This window comes from Pyrus communis, chromosome 14 (assembly GCF_963583255.1).
Source record: "Pyrus communis chromosome 14, drPyrComm1.1, whole genome shotgun sequence".
Lineage (NCBI taxonomy): Eukaryota > Viridiplantae > Streptophyta > Magnoliopsida > Rosales > Rosaceae > Pyrus > Pyrus communis.
The window spans coordinates 16,101,213-16,122,684 of NC_084816.1; the positions used below are offsets into that span (position 1 = coordinate 16,101,213).

At 37.4% G+C, this 21,472-nt stretch overlaps 1 protein-coding gene and 1 pseudogene across 1 annotated transcript; one reads left to right on the forward strand and one right to left on the reverse strand.

Annotated features, from left to right (window-relative positions):
- The first annotated feature begins 2,298 nt into the window (after nucleotides 1-2,298).
- Nucleotides 2,299-16,333, forward strand: LOC137714444 (probable LRR receptor-like serine/threonine-protein kinase At3g47570). The gene is made up of 6 exons (XM_068453662.1): nucleotides 2,299-2,684; nucleotides 12,595-12,839; nucleotides 13,014-13,085; nucleotides 13,411-13,770; nucleotides 13,866-15,866; nucleotides 15,963-16,333. Exons 1-6 carry the CDS (start codon nucleotides 2,335-2,337, stop codon nucleotides 16,331-16,333), a joined length of 3,399 nt encoding a protein of 1,132 aa, XP_068309763.1. The 5' UTR covers nucleotides 2,299-2,334.
- A 414-nt stretch (nucleotides 16,334-16,747) lies between these two features.
- Nucleotides 16,748-21,472, reverse strand: LOC137714445 (inactive beta-amylase 4, chloroplastic-like; annotated as a pseudogene).

Below are 21,472 nucleotides of genomic sequence, written 5' to 3' on the forward strand. Positions count from 1 at the left end.
AGTACTAGTGATTACCATATTTATACTAATTTACAGGCCGTTTGCTAACCATTTTATTTTTAGTTTTCATTTATAAAAATTGAAAATTGTAAACTTCTTTGGTAACTACTTTCTTGAGTTTTCAAAATTTAGCCTCTAGTTTTTAGTTTTCATTTTTTATGGAAACTAAAAGTAGTTAGAAAACAAGTTTTCAATAAAAAATGAAAGCCGAAAAAAAAAAAAATTATCAAACGACTCTTTAATTACCAAAGGAATAAGAAATTTTAATAAACTTTTTAAATGCATTGTAGAGATCACAATTCTATGTTGTTTGTTTTGATCGAGTGTGAACTGAAGACTACAATTCCACATTTGGGCATCTCCGGCTGTGCAGCACAAATTACTAATATTGTTAAATTTCAATGATGATGTTTGGTCATGATGATGTTTCACCAAAAGTAAAGGTGGATGAAGATGACATCCTCACCGCTGATTGCTCACTTCCAAGTTGTAACTGGGTTGGTGTTACTTACGGTGTACGCCACCTTCTAGTCATGCCCTTGAATCTCACTTACATTGGTCTCACTGCAATCACCATTCTTCGTCACCTAGCTTAAGCTATAAAAAATGAAGGCTTATTTTTAACTGCACCTCCTTAAATTTGATTTTGATCTCATTTTGCCCCTAACGCTAAGCAAGCACCAAAAAATGAATGGTGTGTTTTATATGTAAAAATTCCAAATTACAAGTCTTTGTTTGACTAGTCTAAGTCTCCTCACTTCGACGTAGAAGCCGGGCAAGTCTAAGTCGTGCACAAGTCTTGGTAAGACCAACTTGTTTCCCTATTTATTTGAATGTAATGAGTTCAAGTTTTCTATCAAATTAAAACCAAAAGACGAAAGCTACTACAATTAAGGAAAGCATATATATATACTATGTATGGAGAGAAGTCGTTTCCTACTGTCGAGAATGTTGTCGATGATACACTACTTGTGTGGTATCAATATGACGATTATGGCTAATTACTTAAGCGCAGGTGCATTAGTGACATCTTGCTCATACTAATTTCAGCACGGATCAGTTTACGCTTCTTGCTCTCAAAGCTCACATCACTAGTGACATCTTGACCGGCCAATTGGTCGTCTGCCTCCAATTCCAACATTTGCAACATGGTTGGCGTTATCTGTGGTGCTCGCCACCACAGAGTCATGGCCTTAAGTATTTAAATAATAGAAAACAATTTTTAATTTTATATAATTAAAAACTTAAAAAGAAAAAAGAAAAAAGAAGAAGAAGTAAATGAATAAATTGGGATTCAAGCTTCAAGCTTGTAGCTTTCTGGTTCGTTGTTCGTGCTGGGTTTGACTGAAATGGAAAAATATTACGACGGAAGACTCACATTGATTTTAGACATTTAATTTCAGTAACCATTTAATTACAGGCCATTTGATATCCATTTCATTTTCAATATTTTTTTTACTTTTTATTAAAATTGAAAATTGAAAATTTCTTTGATAACTACTTTCTTGAATTTTCAATGTTTAGCCTTTATTTTTCAATTTTCATTTAAAAAAAAATTAAAAGTAGTTACAAAACAAATTTTCAAAAAAAATAAGAGTCGAAAAATAAAAATTACAATGAAATAATTATCAAATGGATCCTTAATTATCAAAAAAACAAGAAATTTTAACATACTTTTTTAAGTGGATTGTAGAGATCACAATTCTATATTGTTTGTTTTGATCGAGTGTGAACTGAAGACTACAATTCCACATTTGGGCATCTCCAGCTGTGCAGCAAAAATTACCAATATTGTTAAATTTCAATGATGATGTTTGGTCATCATGATGTTTCACCGAAAGTAAAAGTAAAGGCGAAAGAAGATGGCATCCTTAGCATTGATTGCTCACTTCCAAGTTGCAACCTTCTAGTCTCACTTCCAAGTTGCCCTTGAATCTCACTTACATCGGTCTCACTGCGGTCACCATTCCTCCTCACCTAGCTAAGCTATCAGCAAAAAGTGAAGACTTACTTTTACCTACGTTCCTTAAATTTGATTTTGATCTCACCTTACCCTTATAGCTAAGCTATCAACAAAAAATAAATGGTGTGTTTGATATGTAAAAAATCCAGATCACAAGTCTTCGTTCGAAGTCTAAGTCTCCTCACTTCGACGTAGAAGCCGGGCAATGCAAGTCCCGGCGTAGAAGCCGGGCAAGTATAAGTCGTGCACAAGTCTTGGTAACACCAACTTGTTTCCCTATTTATGTGAATATAATGAGTTCAAGTTTTCCATTGAATTAAAACCGAAAGACGAAAACTAATACAATCAAGGAGAGTATTTATATACTGTGTATGGAGAGAAGTCGTTTCCTACTGTCGAGAATGTTGTCCATGATACACTGCTTGTGTTGTATCTATATGATGATTATGGCTAATTACTTTACTGCAGGTGCATTAGCAATGACTCATATCAATTTCAGCACAGATCAGTCTGCGCTTCTTGCTCTCGAAGCTCACATCACTAGTGACCCTCTAAACATCTTGACCGCCAACTGGTCCTCTGCCTCCAATTCCGACATTTGCAACTGGGTTGGCGTTACCTGCGGTGCTCGCCACCAGAGAGTCACGGCCTTAAATCTCTCGTACATGGGTCTTGTCGGGGTTATTCCTCCGCATGTAGGCAACCTCTCATTTCTCGTTGAGTTGGGTGATAGGAGCATATTCATGCGACTTAAATGGCTTGTTCTCGTGCATTTACGTTATGTTTCTTTAGTTATTTTAGTACTTTAAGCTATTTTCGTGTGTTTGTAGGTCCAAAGGGCTAAAGGAGCAAAAAGATGCATTTTGGAGACTTTTGGAGCACTTTTGGACTAAGGATGGATAGCTTATGCTTGGAGCCAAAGTGTTGGACGAAATTGAAGACCTAATTGAAGACCAAAGTGTTGGAACCTTGTTCCCTTTAGTTTTAGGACATTTAAACCTTTCCTAATCCCATTCATCAACACATGCATCCACATGCATTCACCCTTTAAACCATTAAATCCACATGCTTTCCTATTCAATTAAATCAGCCACATGCATTCATCATCATAACCTAGCTGTCATTCCACTTCATTGCACATGCATCTTCAAATAAATCAGCCATTCCACATGCATATTCAACCTAGCTGTCATTGCACATGCATTCACTCTTTAATTCACATGCATTTACTCTTTAATTCACATGCAAAACATCCCATTCCATCTCCCATCAGATTTCCATCATATTCACATGCATTCCATCCTTTAAAACATTGCACATGCACTCCCTTTAATTAATTAAGCCACATGCACTCCCATCCATTTCATCATTGCAGCCAACACATGCTTTCACATGCATTTTCAGATTGTTCCCTTGCACATGCAGCCACATATTCATTGCACATGCAATTCCAACCCACATGCATCCTTTAATCATTCAAACATGCAGCCACATTCCCTCCTAGCTGTCATGTTCCCCCCATTTCACCTATAAATAAGCATCCATTGCATACACATTTCATTCATACACTCTTCCATATTCCAGAAATTCGTCAAAACCTCTCCACACCCTCATTGCAGCCACCAAAACACTTTTCTCCTCCATTGCAGCCACTCCAACCACTCCCCAAACCATTCACACCATCAAACTATCCTTAGACCTTGTGCTACAACGAAGAGGAAGAGAAGAGTGCCTAAACATTCATACAATTCAAGTTTGAGTTGTTGGAATGTTTAGGTGTTTCTTTGATTTCAATGTTTAATTTCAATACTCTTTGTTTTGTACGTATGAGGAATGGAAGAGAAGAGTGCCTAAACGTTCATACAATTCAAGTTTGAGTTGTTGGAATGTTTAGGTGTTTCTTTGATTCCAATGTTTAAATTCAACTAAACCCCCCTTGGCTAGGGGGGAATTCGAAATATATGTTTATGCTTGCATTTTGATTTGATTACTTCTAATTGCGTTTCATAAGTTGTGGATTCAATTTGTTTAACCGTTTGATTGATAACTTATTTATGTATGTTTATTGAGAATGCGCGCTTAATTTTCATGCATGAATATGACGCTAGAATATAAGTGAGTTTCACCTAATAGTTACGAACTTATATTCACAAGTAGTGGAGGTTGCTTATAAACAATCGCGTTAAACAAATTCTTGGCATAAGTTTCATGCAATCATAGTAACGAATGCCTCGTCAACACTTATAATTTTCATAGAGCGTAATGATTCTTGCTTGTACCTCTTCTATGCATTCATGTTGAGGACTTGTGGGGAATGTTTTGAATTGTCGCATGCATCATCCAATTCAATAACGTTAGGAAGATTTGAAGGTTAATTAGTGCATCACGGTTAACTTGGGGTGTTGAGTATCATAGTTTATTGAAATGCAATTGGAAATCATTTTATTATGCAAGTGTAACATGTGTGGAGATGAACCCCTTAGCTATTCTATCATCCATTCATTCCATTTTATCATTTTCATATTTACATTCTGTTTTAATTAGAATTTGTTCATTTATTTTAATTTCATCCAAAACTCAATCCCCCTTTACTTTATTGTCCAATTTAGTTAGAAAGTATCTTAGTTTATGTTTCTAAGTGTTTTGATTCAATTTATTACACAAATTCGTCCAAATTCACCAAAGTGCTCAAAACTGCCCAGAAAGTGATTTTAAGGCAGTTTTGAGTGTTTTGGGTGATGTTTGAGTCTTTTGGTTTGTTTTAGTGTTTTAAAGTTTAGTTTTGCATTCTTTGAGTCTAGTATAGTGTTTTATATTGTTATTTTACGTTTGAATCAAGCCATAATCCTAAATTCGTCCAACATTGGGGTTAAGGTCAGAAACTGCCTAGTTAGTGTTTTTAGGCAGTTTTGAGTCTTTTGAACTTGTTTTGAGTCCTTTGAGTCTTTGTGAACGTTTTTAACTTTGTTTTTATGTTTTTGAGTCAAATCCAAGTGATTAACAATCCCTCCTAATCCCCGGTCCAGAACGATCCCTACTTATACTTATACTACAATTGACAAAAAGAGGGTTTAATTTGTGTGCGTATAAATCACGCATCAAATTTTCATCTTTTTGCTCCTTTAGCCCTTTGGACCTACAAACACACGAAAATAGCTTAAAGTACTAAAATAACTAAAGAAACATAACGTAAATGCACGAGAACAAGCCATTTAAGTCGCATGAATATGCTCCTATCAAATACCCCCACACTTATCTTTTGCTAGTCCTCGAGCAAAACAAAACAAAAGAAACCAAAAACAAAACAAAACGAACAAAACACAACCTATACCTTCCAACAATCGTCTCAGGGATTTCCAATGCACATGACAAGTTAAAAATCATTATTCCCACAGATTTTAGCCATCTTTACACTTAAGTACATTTTTAATCATAGTCACCACATACTAGTTCACAATTAAGCATTTAAAACCATGTTTTGAATGTAGTAACATGCCTTAGAGAATTCCCTCAATTCCTTACTAGATGTACTCTCGTTTTTCACACAGATTTTCTAACTTCACACCCTACACTAGTTATATGTGAGAAGATTGATGTAAACATGAAAACGAACACTCACATATATGTATCATAAAGAGAGCAATTTCTGGAGTTAATAAGCATGTTTAGGTATGATCTCATGAATGGAATGCTACTACTTAGAAGCGAGAACCAGTGACACCATAAGCTTATACCAAGTTCAAACTCCACAAATTGAAACACATAACAATCAAGATAGAAGTCAAAGGGTTGTAACGAGGCTAGGCTATTGGCTAACAATGAAAGGTGAAGGATAAGCAAACATTCTTAAAGCAATAGTGAGCAAAGTATTGAATTAGGTACTTAGAATTCCCTTTAGAACACAGAAGTCAACTTTGAACACCCAAGGGGAAGTCACAAAACTTAGGGCCATATTCAACTTTTTGGGCCCTTTCTTCAACAATCACACTTGTGAGTCCATTCTCACTTATTTTCACTCTTTTTCTTTCTTTTCTTCTTCTTTTTCTCACATTTTTTTTTTCTTTTTCCCGTGCCTCCTTTAAGACTTAGGCACATACATACACACAAAAATCCCTTCCCCCACACTTATTTTCTGCAACATATTAATCAAAAGGAATTCATTATCCGTCATGCTTACTATGCTTCAAGAACAAGGGTACGGATGGTCCTAATCTAGGCTAGGTGAGGATGATATGGGTTAACAAAGAACATGGGCTAAACAAGGCTCAACGGGGTTAAAACTTACAACATATACGAAATATGGGAAGTAAGGCTATTTGGCTATGGTGGCAACTACACAACTTCATCTTGATATATGTTATGCAATTCAATGTCATGCTTTGAATGAAACGGATATAAGTTCTAGCATTTAGTTCTATCATGATACAATTGCATTCTAAGTAGCAACCAAGCAAGGATAATGAGATCATGCAACAACTTTAGAAAACAAAGAATCACAGAAAATAACTCTCCAAAGAAAGTAATGGCTCGAGTCTCACAGGGATGTAGCGTTATTATGAGTTTCTTCCTTCAAGCATGTTACAAAAACGAATTTTTCTTTTATGATTGCATGTGAAGTCATACATTATAACCATAACCAAGCATATACCAAGAGTAAATCAAACTTTCATCCATGTTTATAACTCTCTTTAACAGTCATGCAATTACAAACCAAATCCTTATCATTGTGTTGGAAGGTACCCTAAGACACAAACACACAAAAACGACTCAAAACACTCTTTACAGGCTTTTCGAAACATGTTTTTCAAATTTTTATGTGATTTTCGGAGTTATAAAACAAAACATACTAAAACACTCTAAAACAACTTAAAAACACCTTAAAACAGCAAGGAACAACATTTGAAGTTATGGGTCATAAAATCCCACGAATTTGCATCAAAACACTTTAGTTACCCCCCCCACACTTAAATCAAACATTGTCCTCAATGTTTTAAGCATAGATTCACACAAAACATAAGTAAACACACAAAAAGCAACTAAACATATTAAACATGGCATAATGTAATTAACAAAGAGAAGAGTTTAGGGACGCAAATCTGGTTATGGAGTGTAAATTCCCTCTTCTCCTTGGTGATTGCATTGAGGCTTTGATCTTTGTGATTCCACAGGCTTACTCTTGAACTGGTTTCTGCCCATCGTTGATTTTCCTTTGTGCTACTTCTTGAACTGGGCAGCAGGATGGTTCTTTTGGTTTCCCCCGAAGGTCTGAGCTTCCTCCTGTTATCTGTTTCTTTGTTCAATCTTTGCAGGAGTGGTCCCTTCTCTGGAAGTGTAACAACCGTTGAAGATGACTACTCGAGAACAACGCTAGGTAAGCAATCAGGAATAGATTCCAGGCAGTTGGCTCCAGATCGGAAGACTGACTCCAAGTGCCGGCTGATTGCTTCTTTTACTTTGCCATGCAAGTAAGAACAAGGACAAAGAAAAAGACAGGGAAAGAGCATGATATGAGATACTTTTGCTTTTGACCTTGATGATATGAGATACCTTTGCTTTGAAGAAGCGGTGAATGAATCAGCACATGCTTCAATCCGCCGTTTCCTCCTGGGTCATATGTACTCCAGGCATCTGGTATCATCTTTGGGGAAGAAGAAAGAATTGAGTATTTTGAAAGGCTTTGCTGGGAGTGCGCCCTCAGAGGTGAGGGAGAGTTGGGCATTTTCTTCAGGTTTGCCCTGCCATAAAAGACGAAGGTCGACATATATAGAGATAATATCAAGTGGTGGTACTTTTTACCCTTGTCGACAAACGTTTTGATCCCGCAAATCCGGCTCTTTGAAATAGTGGCGCCTCTTCGATCTTTGAGCAGGCGCCCCTTCGATTTCTGAACGACGCCCCTTCGCTTTCTGAACGACACGTGGTAGTGCAGATGCGGCTCCTTTTGACAAAGCTGCACGCGTCTTCTGAAAAGCAGAGAAAGCGTCGCCAAACTTTGCGCTTGTCGGCTAAAGATGTGTAGATGCGATGATGGCCTCCACGTGTTTTCAGCTTTGTCAGAAATCTTTTGACAAAGTTGAACGCGTTTTCTGAAAAGCCGAGGGAGCGTCGCCTAAATTACGCCGGAAAATCCGGCTCTTTGAATCGGTGGACGCGTCGTCTTGGCTTTTTATAGAGCTATCAATCACCCCAACACACACACTCTGAAGATTTCCCATTCCTGAAACTCGACTCCGGCCCTTTGTGAAATTTTAACTCCATCCACCCCTTCTCTTTGAACACTTTTGAAAAAAATGGCAAACTCATCGAACCTTAGCTTAGATTTGAGTCTCAGCAGCGATCCGGTTGCGCCCCGTCAAGGTAATGTATGGCGCCCTTCTTTTTTATCTTCTAACGGTCCTCTTTCAGGTGAAGACTCTGTGATGCAGGACGCCACAACAGCTACAATAGTAGCTAAAAACCTCCTCACTCCAAAAGATAATAGGCTGCTGTCAGGACGGTCCGATGAGTTGGCCGTTCAAGAGTCCCTCGCACTTAGTGTTCAGTGTGCGAGTTCTGTGTCCAACATGGGCCAACGCCTGCTTGCTCGGTCCCGCCAAGTGGAATCGTTGATGGCAGAGGTGGAAAGACTTAAGCAAGAGATCCAGCAGCTTAAGTACGAGAATAGAAGTTTGCATGTGCTTGCAAATAACTATTCGTCGGGGATGAAGAGGAAGCTTGATGAGCTGCAAGAATCTGAGGGTCGAATTCACAGTGACCGTCAAAGGCTTGCGTCTTATCTCCAGAGGCACCTTTTTCTTGGGTCATCCAGCGCTTGGCCAAGTATTGAGGCCTGGAATGCTCTAGCTCCGATGCCTCCCGCTCCGATGGCTTCCGCTCCGATGCCTCCCGCTTCTATGCCTCCCGCTTCTATGCCTTCCGCTTCTGCGCCTCGTAGTGGGGCTTCACGCAAACAACCTTTGTGAAGCTCCACCTTTCTCCATGTTTAGTATCTTTCTATCTCTTTTTTTTTTTTTTTTTTATTTTTTTTTATTTTTTTTATTTTTTATTAACATAAATAAAATCAAATGGCATGGAATTGGTCCTTGAATGGAAGGTGATACTTGAAGTGAACCGGCAATGGTTTGAATTCTAGTGTAGGTGCCTGATTCATAAAAAACAGCAAGTTAGTATAAAATGTAAAGGAATTTGAAAAAAACTTACTTGTTTTGTCCGACAAGAACTCAATGACAAACACCACTCCTTTGAAAGTTTCAGGGATATTGGACTTGGCCAGATTGCAAGTGATGGTTATGACTTGTCCAATGTCATCAAATTTAACTTCTTTGGATTTTGTGGTTTCAAGAACGTCCTCTTTGATGAATTCATGACATTCCCTACTTGTCACCTTTGAAAGGGCTTCCAAGATGTCTTTTTCACCTTCTTCTTCCTTGGAAGTCATGAATCTGCAAGGAATAGGGATACTTGTTGGAACGGGGTTAAAAATAATGAAATTTGGAACAACCATACCTGTATTAGATGGCATAGGAGCAATAGGTGCCTCCGGTAAAGGTGTTTCCACCCTTTCCGTGGGTTGGGTGTATTCCTCTTCCTTGTGATTTGATTTTGATGGTTGAGGGTCCGTTCCAACCTCCTTGTCACTTCTCAACATGATAGCATTGGTGTTTTCAAATTCACCCTTCTGATTTGCAATGGTTGAACTAGGGAGTTTGCCTTGGTCTCGAAACTGTCCTACGAACTTCGCGATCTGCCCAATTTGCTTATCCAAGTGGTCCAACCTTTGTGGTGGCTGCATAGGCGTTGAATAGAACTCCTCATATGGCTGCCAATATCCTTCTTGTTGAGCCTTATTGTCTTGATTTTGTGAGCCCTGCACCAAACAAATTAATTCATTAAGCTTTTGATTATAATCTATTGACGAACTTGAGTTTGGTTGGGCATATTGAATATGAGGTTGTGGTGGCTCCCAATATCCTCCTTGTTGAGCATTTTGAGGTTCCCACCACATAGAGTTTGAATGATCACTCCAATCCGAATTGTAAGTATTGGAAAACACGTTATTCCTTGATTGAAGATTAGATATATCAACTCTTTGCATTTGGGACCTTTCCATGAGCTGTGACAAAAGAGAAGCGTTATCAAGTGCCATGTTGTTCTTAACAAACAAAACACAAATAAAAACTAAATCTAAAAGACAATACAGAAACAAACAATCCAAGGGATTAGCAAATTTTCTAATCCCCGGCAACGGCGCCAAAATTTGATGCGTGATTTATACGCACACAAATTAAACCCTCTTTTTGTCAATTGTAGTATAAGTATAAGTAGGGATCGTTCTGGACCGGGGATTAGGAGGGATTGTTAATCACTTGGATTTGACTCAAAAACATAAAAACAAAGTTAAAAACGTTCACAAAGACTCAAAGGACTCAAAACAAGTTCAAAAGACTCAAAACTGCCTAAAAACACTAACTAGGCAGTTTCTGACCTTAACCCCAATGTTGGACGAATTTAGGATTATGGCTTGATTCAAACGTAAAATAACAATATAAAACACTATACTAGACTCAAAGAATGCAAAACTAAACTTTAAAACACTAAAACAAACCAAAAGACTCAAACATCACCCAAAACACTCAAAACTGCCTTAAAATCACTTTCTGGGCAGTTTTGAGCACTTTGGTGAATTTGGACGAATTTGTGTAATAAATTGAATCAAAACACTTAGAAACATAAACTAAGATACTTTCTAACTAAATTGGACAATAAAGTAAAGGGGGATTGAGTTTTGGATGAAATTAAAATAAATGAACAAATTCTAATTAAAACAGAATGTAAATATGAAAATGATAAAATGGAATGAATGGATGATAGAATAGCTAAGGGGTTCATCTCCACACATGTTACACTTGCATAATAAAATGATTTCCAATTGCATTTCAATAAACTATGATACTCAACACCCCAAGTTAACCGTGATGCACTAATTAACCTTCAAATCTTCCTAACGTTATTGAATTGGATGATGCATGCGACAATTCAAAACATTCCCCACAAGTCCTCAACATGAATGCATAGAAGAGGTACAAGCAAGAATCATTACGCTCTATGAAAATTATAAGTGTTGACGAGGCATTCGTTACTATGATTGCATGAAACTTATGCCAAGAATTTGTTTAACGCGATTGTTTATAAGCAACCTCCACTACTTGTGAATATAAGTTCGTAACTATTAGGTGAAACTCACTTATATTCTAGCGTCATATTCATGCATGAAAATTAAGCGCGCATTCTCAATAAACATACATAAATAAGTTATCAATCAAACGGTTAAACAAATTGAATCCACAACTTATGAAACGCAATTAGAAGTAATCAAATCAAAATGCAAGCATAAACATATATTTCGAATTCCCCCCTAGCCAAGGGGGGTTTAGTTGAATTTAAACATTGGAATCAAAGAAACACCTAAACATTCCAACAACTCAAACTTGAATTGTATGAACGTTTAGGCACTCTTCTCTTCCATTCCTCATACGTACAAAACAAAGAGTATTGAAATTAAACATTGAAATCAAAGAAACACCTAAACATTCCAACAACTCAAACTTGAATTGTATGAATGTTTAGGCACTCTTCTCTTCCTCTTCGTTGTAGCACAAGGTCTAAGGATAGTTTGATGGTGTGAATGGTTTGGGGAGTGGTTGGAGTGGCTGCAATGGAGGAGAAAAGTGTTTTGGTGGCTGCAATGAGGGTGTGGAGAGGTTTTGACGAATTTCTGGAATATGGAAGAGTGTATGAATGAAATGTGTATGCAATGGATGCTTATTTATAGGTGAAATGGGGGGAACATGACAGCTAGGAGGGAATGTGGCTGCATGTTTGAATGATTAAAGGATGCATGTGGGTTGGAATTGCATGTGCAATGAATATGTGGCTGCATGTGCAAGGGAACAATCTGAAAATGCATGTGAAAGCATGTGTTGGCTGCAATGATGAAATGGATGGGAGTGCATGTGGCTTAATTAATTAAAGGGAGTGCATGTGCAATGTTTTAAAGGATGGAATGCATGTGAATATGATGGAAATCTGATGGGAGATGGAATGGGATGTTTTGCATGTGAATTAAAGAGTAAATGCATGTGAATTAAAGAGTGAATGCATGTGCAATGACAGCTAGGTTGAATATGCATGTGGAATGGCTGATTTATTTGAAGATGCATGTGCAATGAAGTGGAATGACAGCTAGGTTATGATGATGAATGCATGTGGCTGATTTAATTGAATAGGAAAGCATGTGGATTTAATGGTTTAAAGGGTGAATGCATGTGGATGCATGTGTTGATGAATGGGATTAGGAAAGGTTTAAATGTCCTAAAACTAAAGGGAACAAGGTTCCAACACTTTGGTCTTCAATTAGGTCTTCAATTTCGTCCAACACTTTGGCTCCAAGCATAAGCTATCCATCCTTAGTCCAAAAGTGCTCCAAAAGTCTCCAAAATGCATCTTTTTGCTCCTTTAGCCCTTTGGACCTACAAACACACGAAAATAGCTTAAAGTACTAAAATAACTAAAGAAACATAACGTAAATGCACGAGAACAAGCCATTTAAGTCGCATGAATATGCTCCTATCATTGGGCCTTAAGAATAATAGTTTCCATGGTCCCCTACCCCAAGAATTGTCTCGTTTGCGCCGGTTGAAGACGATTGACTTTGGAAACAACAACTTTATGGGAACAATTCCTTCGTGGTTTGGGTCCTTCCCTAAACTTCAAACCTTCAGATTGGCCGGTAATGGCTTCTCTGGTTTCATACCCGTTGCTATCTTCAACTTATCTGCACTCGAAAGAATTAGTCTGAGCAAGAACCAACTATCAGGTACGTACGTACCACCATTACCAACCACTTGGGAATATAAATTAATGTTGCTTGCTTCATGATTACATTTTAACGTCTTTGTTTCATTTTAACATCTATATATAAGATGTATAACAATCATCTCTTTTTTTTTTTTCCTTCTTTTTTGTTGGAATGCATGCACATATTTAACAGGTAGCATACCCAGAGAAATAGGCAACTTAACAATGGTGAAGGGCATACATCTTGATGACAACAATTTCGAAGGTATACTGTATGACTTAGGTTTTGTTACATATATATATATACACACATATATATATATATATATATATATATATATATATATATATATTCTTAGCTGGGATCTTGTTCAACTTCAACAAAAAATGAGATGAGAGGACTATCGTAGGATCATATATTTACCATGTAAGACCCTTGTATTCTAGAGCAAAAAAGAGGTCCTATATAGTGAATACATGGTCCTTAGAATGTATCCCACTTTTACTACAGTACAACAAGATTCCCACTAAGAAGCTGCTCCTATATATGCATACATGATTTTAACAATATACACCGATTGATTTTATAGAACTTCCGAACGAGATAAGCAATTTAGGTCAGCTGGAGGAGTTGTTTGTGCAGGAAAATGCCCTAAAAGGCTCTGCTTTTGTGCCTGTCCTCAACATATCTTCTTTGACTACTTTGACTCTATACGGAAACAACATGAGTGGCAGTCTTTCGGACAATATATGTGAGCATCTTTCGAGTATTCGACGATTTAATTTGGGTCAAAACCAGTTTAACGGTCTTATTCCCTCCAAACTGTGGCAATGCAAAGAGCTTCGTGATATCACATTTGAGTCTAACAATTTCTGTGGAAGCATACCCAAAAGTCTTGGCAATTTGACCTACTTAAGCAATATTTTTCTAGACAACAATAATTTAGAAGGTAATAAATTTGGGGGCATTTTACAATCATTTCATTTTTTGTTTTTAGTTAAATTGAAGTTACAAAGTTAATGCAATGTGCTGAAATTGTGATAGGTACAATACCGGATGAGATTTGTGATCTTCCACAGTTAGAGATTTTGGCACTGCATGCTAATAATCTCAGTGGCGTCATCCCATCCAAACTCTTCAATAACTCCATGATAAGAGAAATAGGGCTTTTTATTAATCAGCTCTCAGGTGGCCTCCCAGCAAACATAGGTCTTAACGTTCCAAACCTAGAATTACTAGGTGTAGCCAGAAATAACCTCGTGGCCGGACTACTCCCTAACCTCTCCAATGCTTCCAAGCTCCGGGATTTAGAAATGAGCGAAAACTCATTTACTGGGTTTCTTCCTATCACACTCTGTTCCTTGAAAAACCTCGAGTACCTTAACTTGTTGTTGAATAATTTGACGATTGATGCTTCTACTCCAGAAGCAGCAAGCACCCTCTCTTGCTTGTTTAATCTTGGAAATTTGAAAGGATTACACTTGGGAGATAATCCACTAAACACCACGATTCCAGCTTTTCGCAGGAATCTGTCTACATCACTCCTATATGTTGATTTAAGCTTTTCCAACATTAGGGGTAACATTCCAGTTGATATTAGCAATTGGAGCAGCTTGATAGCACTACACTTGGAAAACAATCAGTTGAGTGGAGCAATTCCAAGTTCAATACAAAGGCTAAAAAATCTCCAAGGTTTGTACTTGAATGATAACGAACTGCAAGGACATATCCCTTATGAACTCTGTCAACTAAACAACCTAGCTGAGTTACGTTTGGATGGTAATCGGCTCTCTGGCTCTATTCCTTCCTGCTTGGGTACTATGGTAGTAGCTCTAAGAAGTCTATCATTAGGGTCCAATTTGTTAAATTCTAAAATACCATCTTCCTTGTGGGAACTCAACCATATTTTGCACCTAAACTTGTCATCCAATTCTCTAGATGGACCACTCTCAGAAGATATTGGAAAGTTGAGAGATGTGGTGGATATGGATTTATCAAAGAACCATTTCTCTGGAAACATTCCCGGTAGCATTGGTGGTCTTCAAAATATGATTAATTTGTCCTTGGCAAACAATTATTTAAAAGGCCCTATTCCCACTTCATTTAAAACCTTGCTAAGCCTAGAATTCTTGGATTTGTCCAAAAACAATCTAACCGGAGTGATCCCAAAGTCATTGGAAGCACTCTTGTATCTCAAGCATTTGAATTTGTCTTTCAACAAACTCCAAGGAGAAATTCCAACCGGCGGGCCTTTCGGAAACTTCTCTGCTGATTCATTTGTATCAAACAATGCACTCTGCGGTGCTTCCCGACTCCATGTTCCACTGTGCAAAAATAGAACAAAAGTTAAGCCAAATTGGAGGAAAGCTAAATATATCATCTCAGGGGTCATATCAGTGATACTCCTAGCGGTCGCTGCATTGATTCTGATACTATGCAAGAAAAGGAATGTCGAAGTTGTTAGAGAAACTGTCTCGCTACATCAGCTTCTTTGGAGAAGAGTTTCGCGCCTAGAACTTGTAAAGGCAACAAATGGATTTCATGAGAGTAACTTACTAGGCAAGGGGGGTTTTGGCTTAGTATACAGAGGAACACTTTTAGACGGGATAGATATCGCCGTCAAGGTTTTCAATTTACAGCTAGAAGGGGCATTCAAGAGTTTTGATAAGGAATGTGAAGTGCTAAGCAATATCCGTCACCGGAATCTTATTAAAATCATAAGTTGCTGCGATGAACTTGATTTCAAAGCCCTGATACTTCAATTGATGCCTAATGGAAGCCTCGAAAAGTGGTTGTATTCTCCAAACCGCTCCATGACTATCCTGCAGAGGTTAGACATAATGAAAGATGTTGCATTGGCGCTAGAATATCTTCATCATGGTTACTCGATACCTATCGTTCATTGTGATGTGAAACCAAGCAATATACTACTAGATGATGATATGGTTGCACATGTTGCTGATTTTGGCATTGCAAGACTCATCGGCAGGGGAGATTCGATGACAGAAACCATGACCCTAGCCACAGTTGGATATATGGCACCAGGTGATGTATTTTCTCAATTTTGTATATGTTGGTCTTATTAGGAGTTATAATTTTCTTTTTATCATATATAACTAAATTCACATACAAATTTTGCAGAGTTTGGGATGGAAGGAAGCATTTCGACAAGAGGGGATGTATATAGTTTTGGTATCGTACTCATGGAGACATTCACAAAAAGGAAGCCAACAGACGAGATGTTTGTTGGGGAAATGGATTTAAAGCAATGGATTGCAGATTCATTATTTCCAGGTGCTGCAATAGGTGAAGTTGTGGATGTCGGTGTACTTGGGGCGGAAGAAGATGGTGATTTCATGAGCAGGAGGGATTGCTTGTCATCCGTTATGAGATTAGCTTTAGCTTGCTCTGCAGCAATGCCGGGAGAGAGGATTAACATGAAAGATGCCGCAATCACACTCACCAAAATCAAGACTAAGTATTTGAAGGACTGTGGAGGAGTGAATTTTTAGTTCTTTTTGTTCTCTATATTTTTGGATCCATTTTCTTATTGTTGTTTTCAATCTGCAAAGACTACATTATTTTCTCATAGTGACAGATATGACAATATGATTATATTCTAAAGTTGAAATGCCATACCTGGATTTGTCAATGCAATGAGACCAGTAGTACCAAAATTGCAATTCCAATTATTCTTCCCATATTTGGTAGTAAAGCATTCAGTTTCTATAGCCAACCAAATCCGTTTAAAAAATTTACACTTCCAGCTCAAGAATGCCTATCATGGGAACACAAAGTTATTTCAGTCAACATATCAGGAAGTTACAAACTTCTACACATGCCCTTGACAAAAAATTATAAAGCAGTGAGGCTGCTTAACTAGGTAGTTCAATAAACTTACTGGTAAGTTGGGTTTTTTGGCTGCTTTACCAATTTGTGCTCATCTTTTTAACTAAAGGAACAAAGTTACTCCAATTTTCAGCCCTAAAGATCTTATCATTCATTTTGAAATACGTAAATGATCTTACTGCTTTGGCCTGGGAATGGTAACAGTTAGCATGTATTTTCCATAAACCAAACTGCAGGAGAAAAGCAAACGTGTGAATACGCAGGACATAATGGGCAAAAGAAAAAGTGGTTAACTATTAAACGCTATCAGAAACCATGTGTTTCTAGTTATATGACATTTGCAATATCCAATATTTGTCTAATAGAAATAAATGGTACCTGAAATTTGCTTTTGTTATTGAGCAAGTGATGAATTTACCCTGTCAAATCGTTCATCGGTATTTCTCCTGATCAAATGTACCATTTTCTTTGAAACACTCCATATCTGGTGCAAATCAAATCTTGTTAGATTACATTGGAATTGTATAATATTTTAAATATACAATAAACAAAGCATAAGGCCAGACATTTTATAGAAGAAAGCCATCAGCAAGCCACCACTACCACCACCCAGGGGTGTAAATGGACAGACCCTGCCAATCCAAAGTAGTAACATACTAATTTATGGTATAGTGATGCGAATCTATATTTGTTGTCTATTAATATCAAAATTGTATTCCAAATTTCAATAAAACAGAAAATGATTATTGATGAACTTGTCATATGTTTCTTCTTTATTATCCGGGCAAGACAACCCAATTAAAATTAAAGATTTACCTCATAAGGAATTATAAAATACTAAAAGAAACCTAAAAAACTGATCAATAATACCCAATATCTGTAACACTTAAAAAGCTCATATTGGCCCGTTCCAAGCCCATGTTGAACCCACAGACCCTGCACGACCTGCCGTGCCAAGCACAGCTGCATGGGCTAGTCCTACCTAACTTAAAAGCTTGAATTATACAAAAAAATATCTAAAGTAAGTAAAAAAAAAAAGTGCCAAAAAAGCAACAACCTAAGGAAACATTATCTATCAACAGGCCTCGTACCTGTTAGAGTAATCCTTCTGGGCTACAAAGACAAGATGCTGGGTTATCACCATCCATCATTTCTAAGCAGCTGCATTAAGATATTTAGTATGTGAACTTGGTAGAAAAGATACATTTGAAATCAAGCGGATGTCTAAGCAACCCTAATTATCAGGTTGGACAATCAACAATATTCCAGTCAGAACCTTAAAACTTAGAACCTTACGGAACATGCAAAGCAGCTCCATGAAGACAAAAGTGAAGCAACAGGATCATGACCATCTCTAACAGCAGTGTTGTAGTATCCTGCTGTAAGTTCAGTAGGGTGTGTTGTCGCCTGATACCACCAACATATTCCACCAATTTTAGCCGCCAATATAATTGAAGTTTGCTTGTTTTCTTGATATTTCTTCAAAATGTTAGCTGCCTTTGCAAGAATATCATCTGCATGATCGAGCAACCTACCACTGCACCATTCCTACAACGATCGAGTCAAGCCACCGTCAGATCTCCTAAGTTCCACAATGTTTTCCAATAAGTTCAATCATGTTATACCAAGTATTGCATGACAAAGAACCATAATATAATTTAATTTTTCTCTTATACTCCATAATTGTCCTTAGTTTACTAACTAGTACATCCTATGATGATTTTTTTTCCCCTCTAGAAGACAAGCATCAATGCATTTTCATTCTTAATAAAATTGAATTAACTTAGTGCAGTTTCGTAAAAACCCGTTCCCTTGTCATGACTTCATACTAAATCATTAAAACATATCTACTTTTTAATCATGTTGCGTAAGAGTAGTTAAGACTTAAGTAGCAAACAGTCCGCAAGTACAACCAAGCAAATAGAGTTAGTTATAAGAAAAGTTCCAGTAAAGATTAAAAATATATATTGCAAGCCCATGTTGTTTACATGCAGCTACACAGAAATTTTGCATGGCTAAAGAAACACAACTTCAATTCATCGCTTGCATTTCATTCTAAGTGATAGTTCGAGGATGAAATGTGCATGAACAGAATGATAAAAGCAATTATGTCATGCAAGTTACACTAGGTTTTAGCTATGCAAAAAATTTTCATGGGAGATAATTAAGCAAGCTGCTTTCATCAAGATTCATACAAGGAAAAAACACCCATAATCAGAAAGAAAGCTTTCCTCAACATCTCCAAGGAACGGAACTTCAGATGGGAGACTGTTGTAACAACCAGCCTTTTGTGGTCCCTTCTCTTCCCACTGAGGTTTTCCTTCCTTGCGTGCAGCCATCGTTAGGTCACCCAACCTAAAAGGAACAAGGTTGTAAACATAACAATTCAATAACAACCAAATTTCCGTCAGAGGAATGAAAGATTTTTAACATACATGTACTTATCATAGCACTGGAATTCGCAGATTCCAGGAAACTTCCATCTACCATCACCAAAAGGATGTGCAAGATATCTGTGTGAGCAATGTAACAATGTTACATAAGAAATCATTGGACTGGCTTCATACTCGTAGTTCTAGTGTAACTATAATGTACTTAAGTTCACCAGAAGAACCAAGACCAACCCTAATTTCTTCTATTACAGTTCCGATTAAGAATTCAAATTTCTTAGCAAAACTTGACATGAAATCTTCATAACATTGGATGGCAGTCCATCCGCAAAAGAGAGAAACATGGTCAACTCCCAGTGTAAGATAATCATTATTGGAAAATCCATTTTGGTCCCAATAATATATATGCTTATTCTGATCACCAATCTGGGAGGAAAAAAAAAGAGGTCAACTTCTTTGTCTAGATTCAAGATTCAAACTGATAGGTGTGTAATGAAGACCAAACTATAGTTTTTCTTTCACATCCCTTTGCATTGATAAACTTTTTAAGCATATCAAAGCTAAAGTCAAGTATGGGGAACATAGTACCATAGCACGTTGCAGAGCACGAAACTGAAGAAACATTGATATAATCTCTAGTCATCCAAATGGGTTATGTTTCTTAAAGTATGACTGAGTAAATTAAGCTTTCCAATACAGCCATGTTCATTGTACCAGACTAATAACTTCAAATGGGATTTCAAAATATCGAAGAAGACAAACCTCTATGATCCAAATCGGAAGAGTTACACACCATTTTTCTGCTAGAAGAAGAGTTAACGTTTGAGTGAAAAGACAAGGCAACATGCAACTTCAAACCTAACCTGAGTCAGAAATCAGTTTGAAAAGCTCTTCATATAGAGACCAATCATAAGCAAGAGGAGAGAAACGCTCTATGATTCCCCACCAAACCTCAACTGCAATTCTGTGGACACAAGCCAACTCGAGTGCTTTTAAAGCTACAATTAAGGCCTTGATTCTGAAACAACAGTAAATTGAGCAACATATAAGGAGTTTCTATCTCACTTGAAAGGAAACTAAATTAAAAAATAAAAAGTTAGAAACATTTTGAAATGTACATTTATATAACTTGAATTGGGAAGAGACCAAAACAGTTAGCTGCAACCTTGTAGCTAATCATACTCAGTCGTTTAAAAGAGTATAACAATTAAATTAAGAATGAAAATGCATCATAGCCTCATCAATAGAAAGTCATAACAAAACTTACTTCCTAATCCTTGGATGCCCCGTACCATCACTCCAGAAGGCATCGACGGGCATCATCACATATATGGGAATTCTCTTACCTAGGGAAGATGGCAATATCGAGGACCTCGAATTCTCTCGTGCATCAAATCATCTAATTATCACACAGACACATTTATACGATCCAATTTGAACATTCAAAAGAAATAAACTAGCTCAGAAACTTCTCTTCAAATCAATTAAAAGCATTCGCGTCTAAATTTCTTTGTTTGAATTTATCAGCAACCCAACTCAACCTAGTCAAGTATTCACTTCAGTAAACCCTACAGAAGCTCAAAAACTTCATAAATTTTCCTGCGTTTTCTTGGGAACCAAACAGACAGTGCAACTCAAAAGAAAACGGAAAAAAAAGGGTAATTGTGTGAGATAAAGCTAAGAATACTGTTTCCGGCAAGGGATGGGCTGTAGCGAGTGAATAGACCTTTTTTAAGGACCTCTAGTTCTCATACATTACTTAGGGCCTGTTTGGTATTTGATTTGGATCCAATGTTTTTAACTCAAAATCAAGTTTTGAGTCACAAATTTAAAATCTTTGCTTGGTAGTGGATTTGAATACAATTCTCAAAACCATAACTCAAAAATAGCTGAAAACAAGGGCTATTGGATGAAAACACAAAAAATGTGTTTTTAGACTTTTTATTTTATGGATTATCACTCCCGTCTCTCTCCTATCTCCCATTCGATGTACTTCTTTCCCTCTTCCCTCTTCAATCCTCTTTTATCTGTTGCATTCCAATCCCTTCCCGCTTATATCCACCATAATCACCACCTCTATCCTTCTCCCTCTAGCCAAGACAAATTGATCTCTCCCACCTCTTCAATCCTCTCTTCTCTGTTGCCTCTTCAATCTTATCTCTTCTCACTTGTATCCACCATAGCCACCACCATAGCACCATAGCCACCACATCTTCCCTATGGTCGTTGGATCTCAGGTTTGAGACCGCCAACATGATTAGCCTCTGTAACCGCGAGTTTGGAGTAAGGAGTTGGTAAATAGCCAAAGGGGTCACCACTAGGGAAGTGAGTGATGCGGTGGTCGGGAAATTGGTCTTTCGGCGCTGGGGATGGGATGGATGCAATGGTCGGGTAATTGCTTGGGCTGGGCAT

Bases quoted from the DNA above. Each gene is read 5' to 3' on its own strand.
- LOC137714444 (XM_068453662.1), top strand. From the start codon at position 2,335: ATGGAGAGAAGTCGTTTCCTACTGTCGAGAATGTTGTCCATGATACAC. The intron at 2,685-12,594 runs GTTGGGTGATAG...TATGCTCCTATC, and splicing joins AACCTCTCATTTCTCGTTGA to ATTGGGCCTTAAGAATAATA. The intron at 15,867-15,962 runs GTGATGTATTTT...CAAATTTTGCAG, and splicing joins AGTTGGATATATGGCACCAG to AGTTTGGGATGGAAGGAAGC.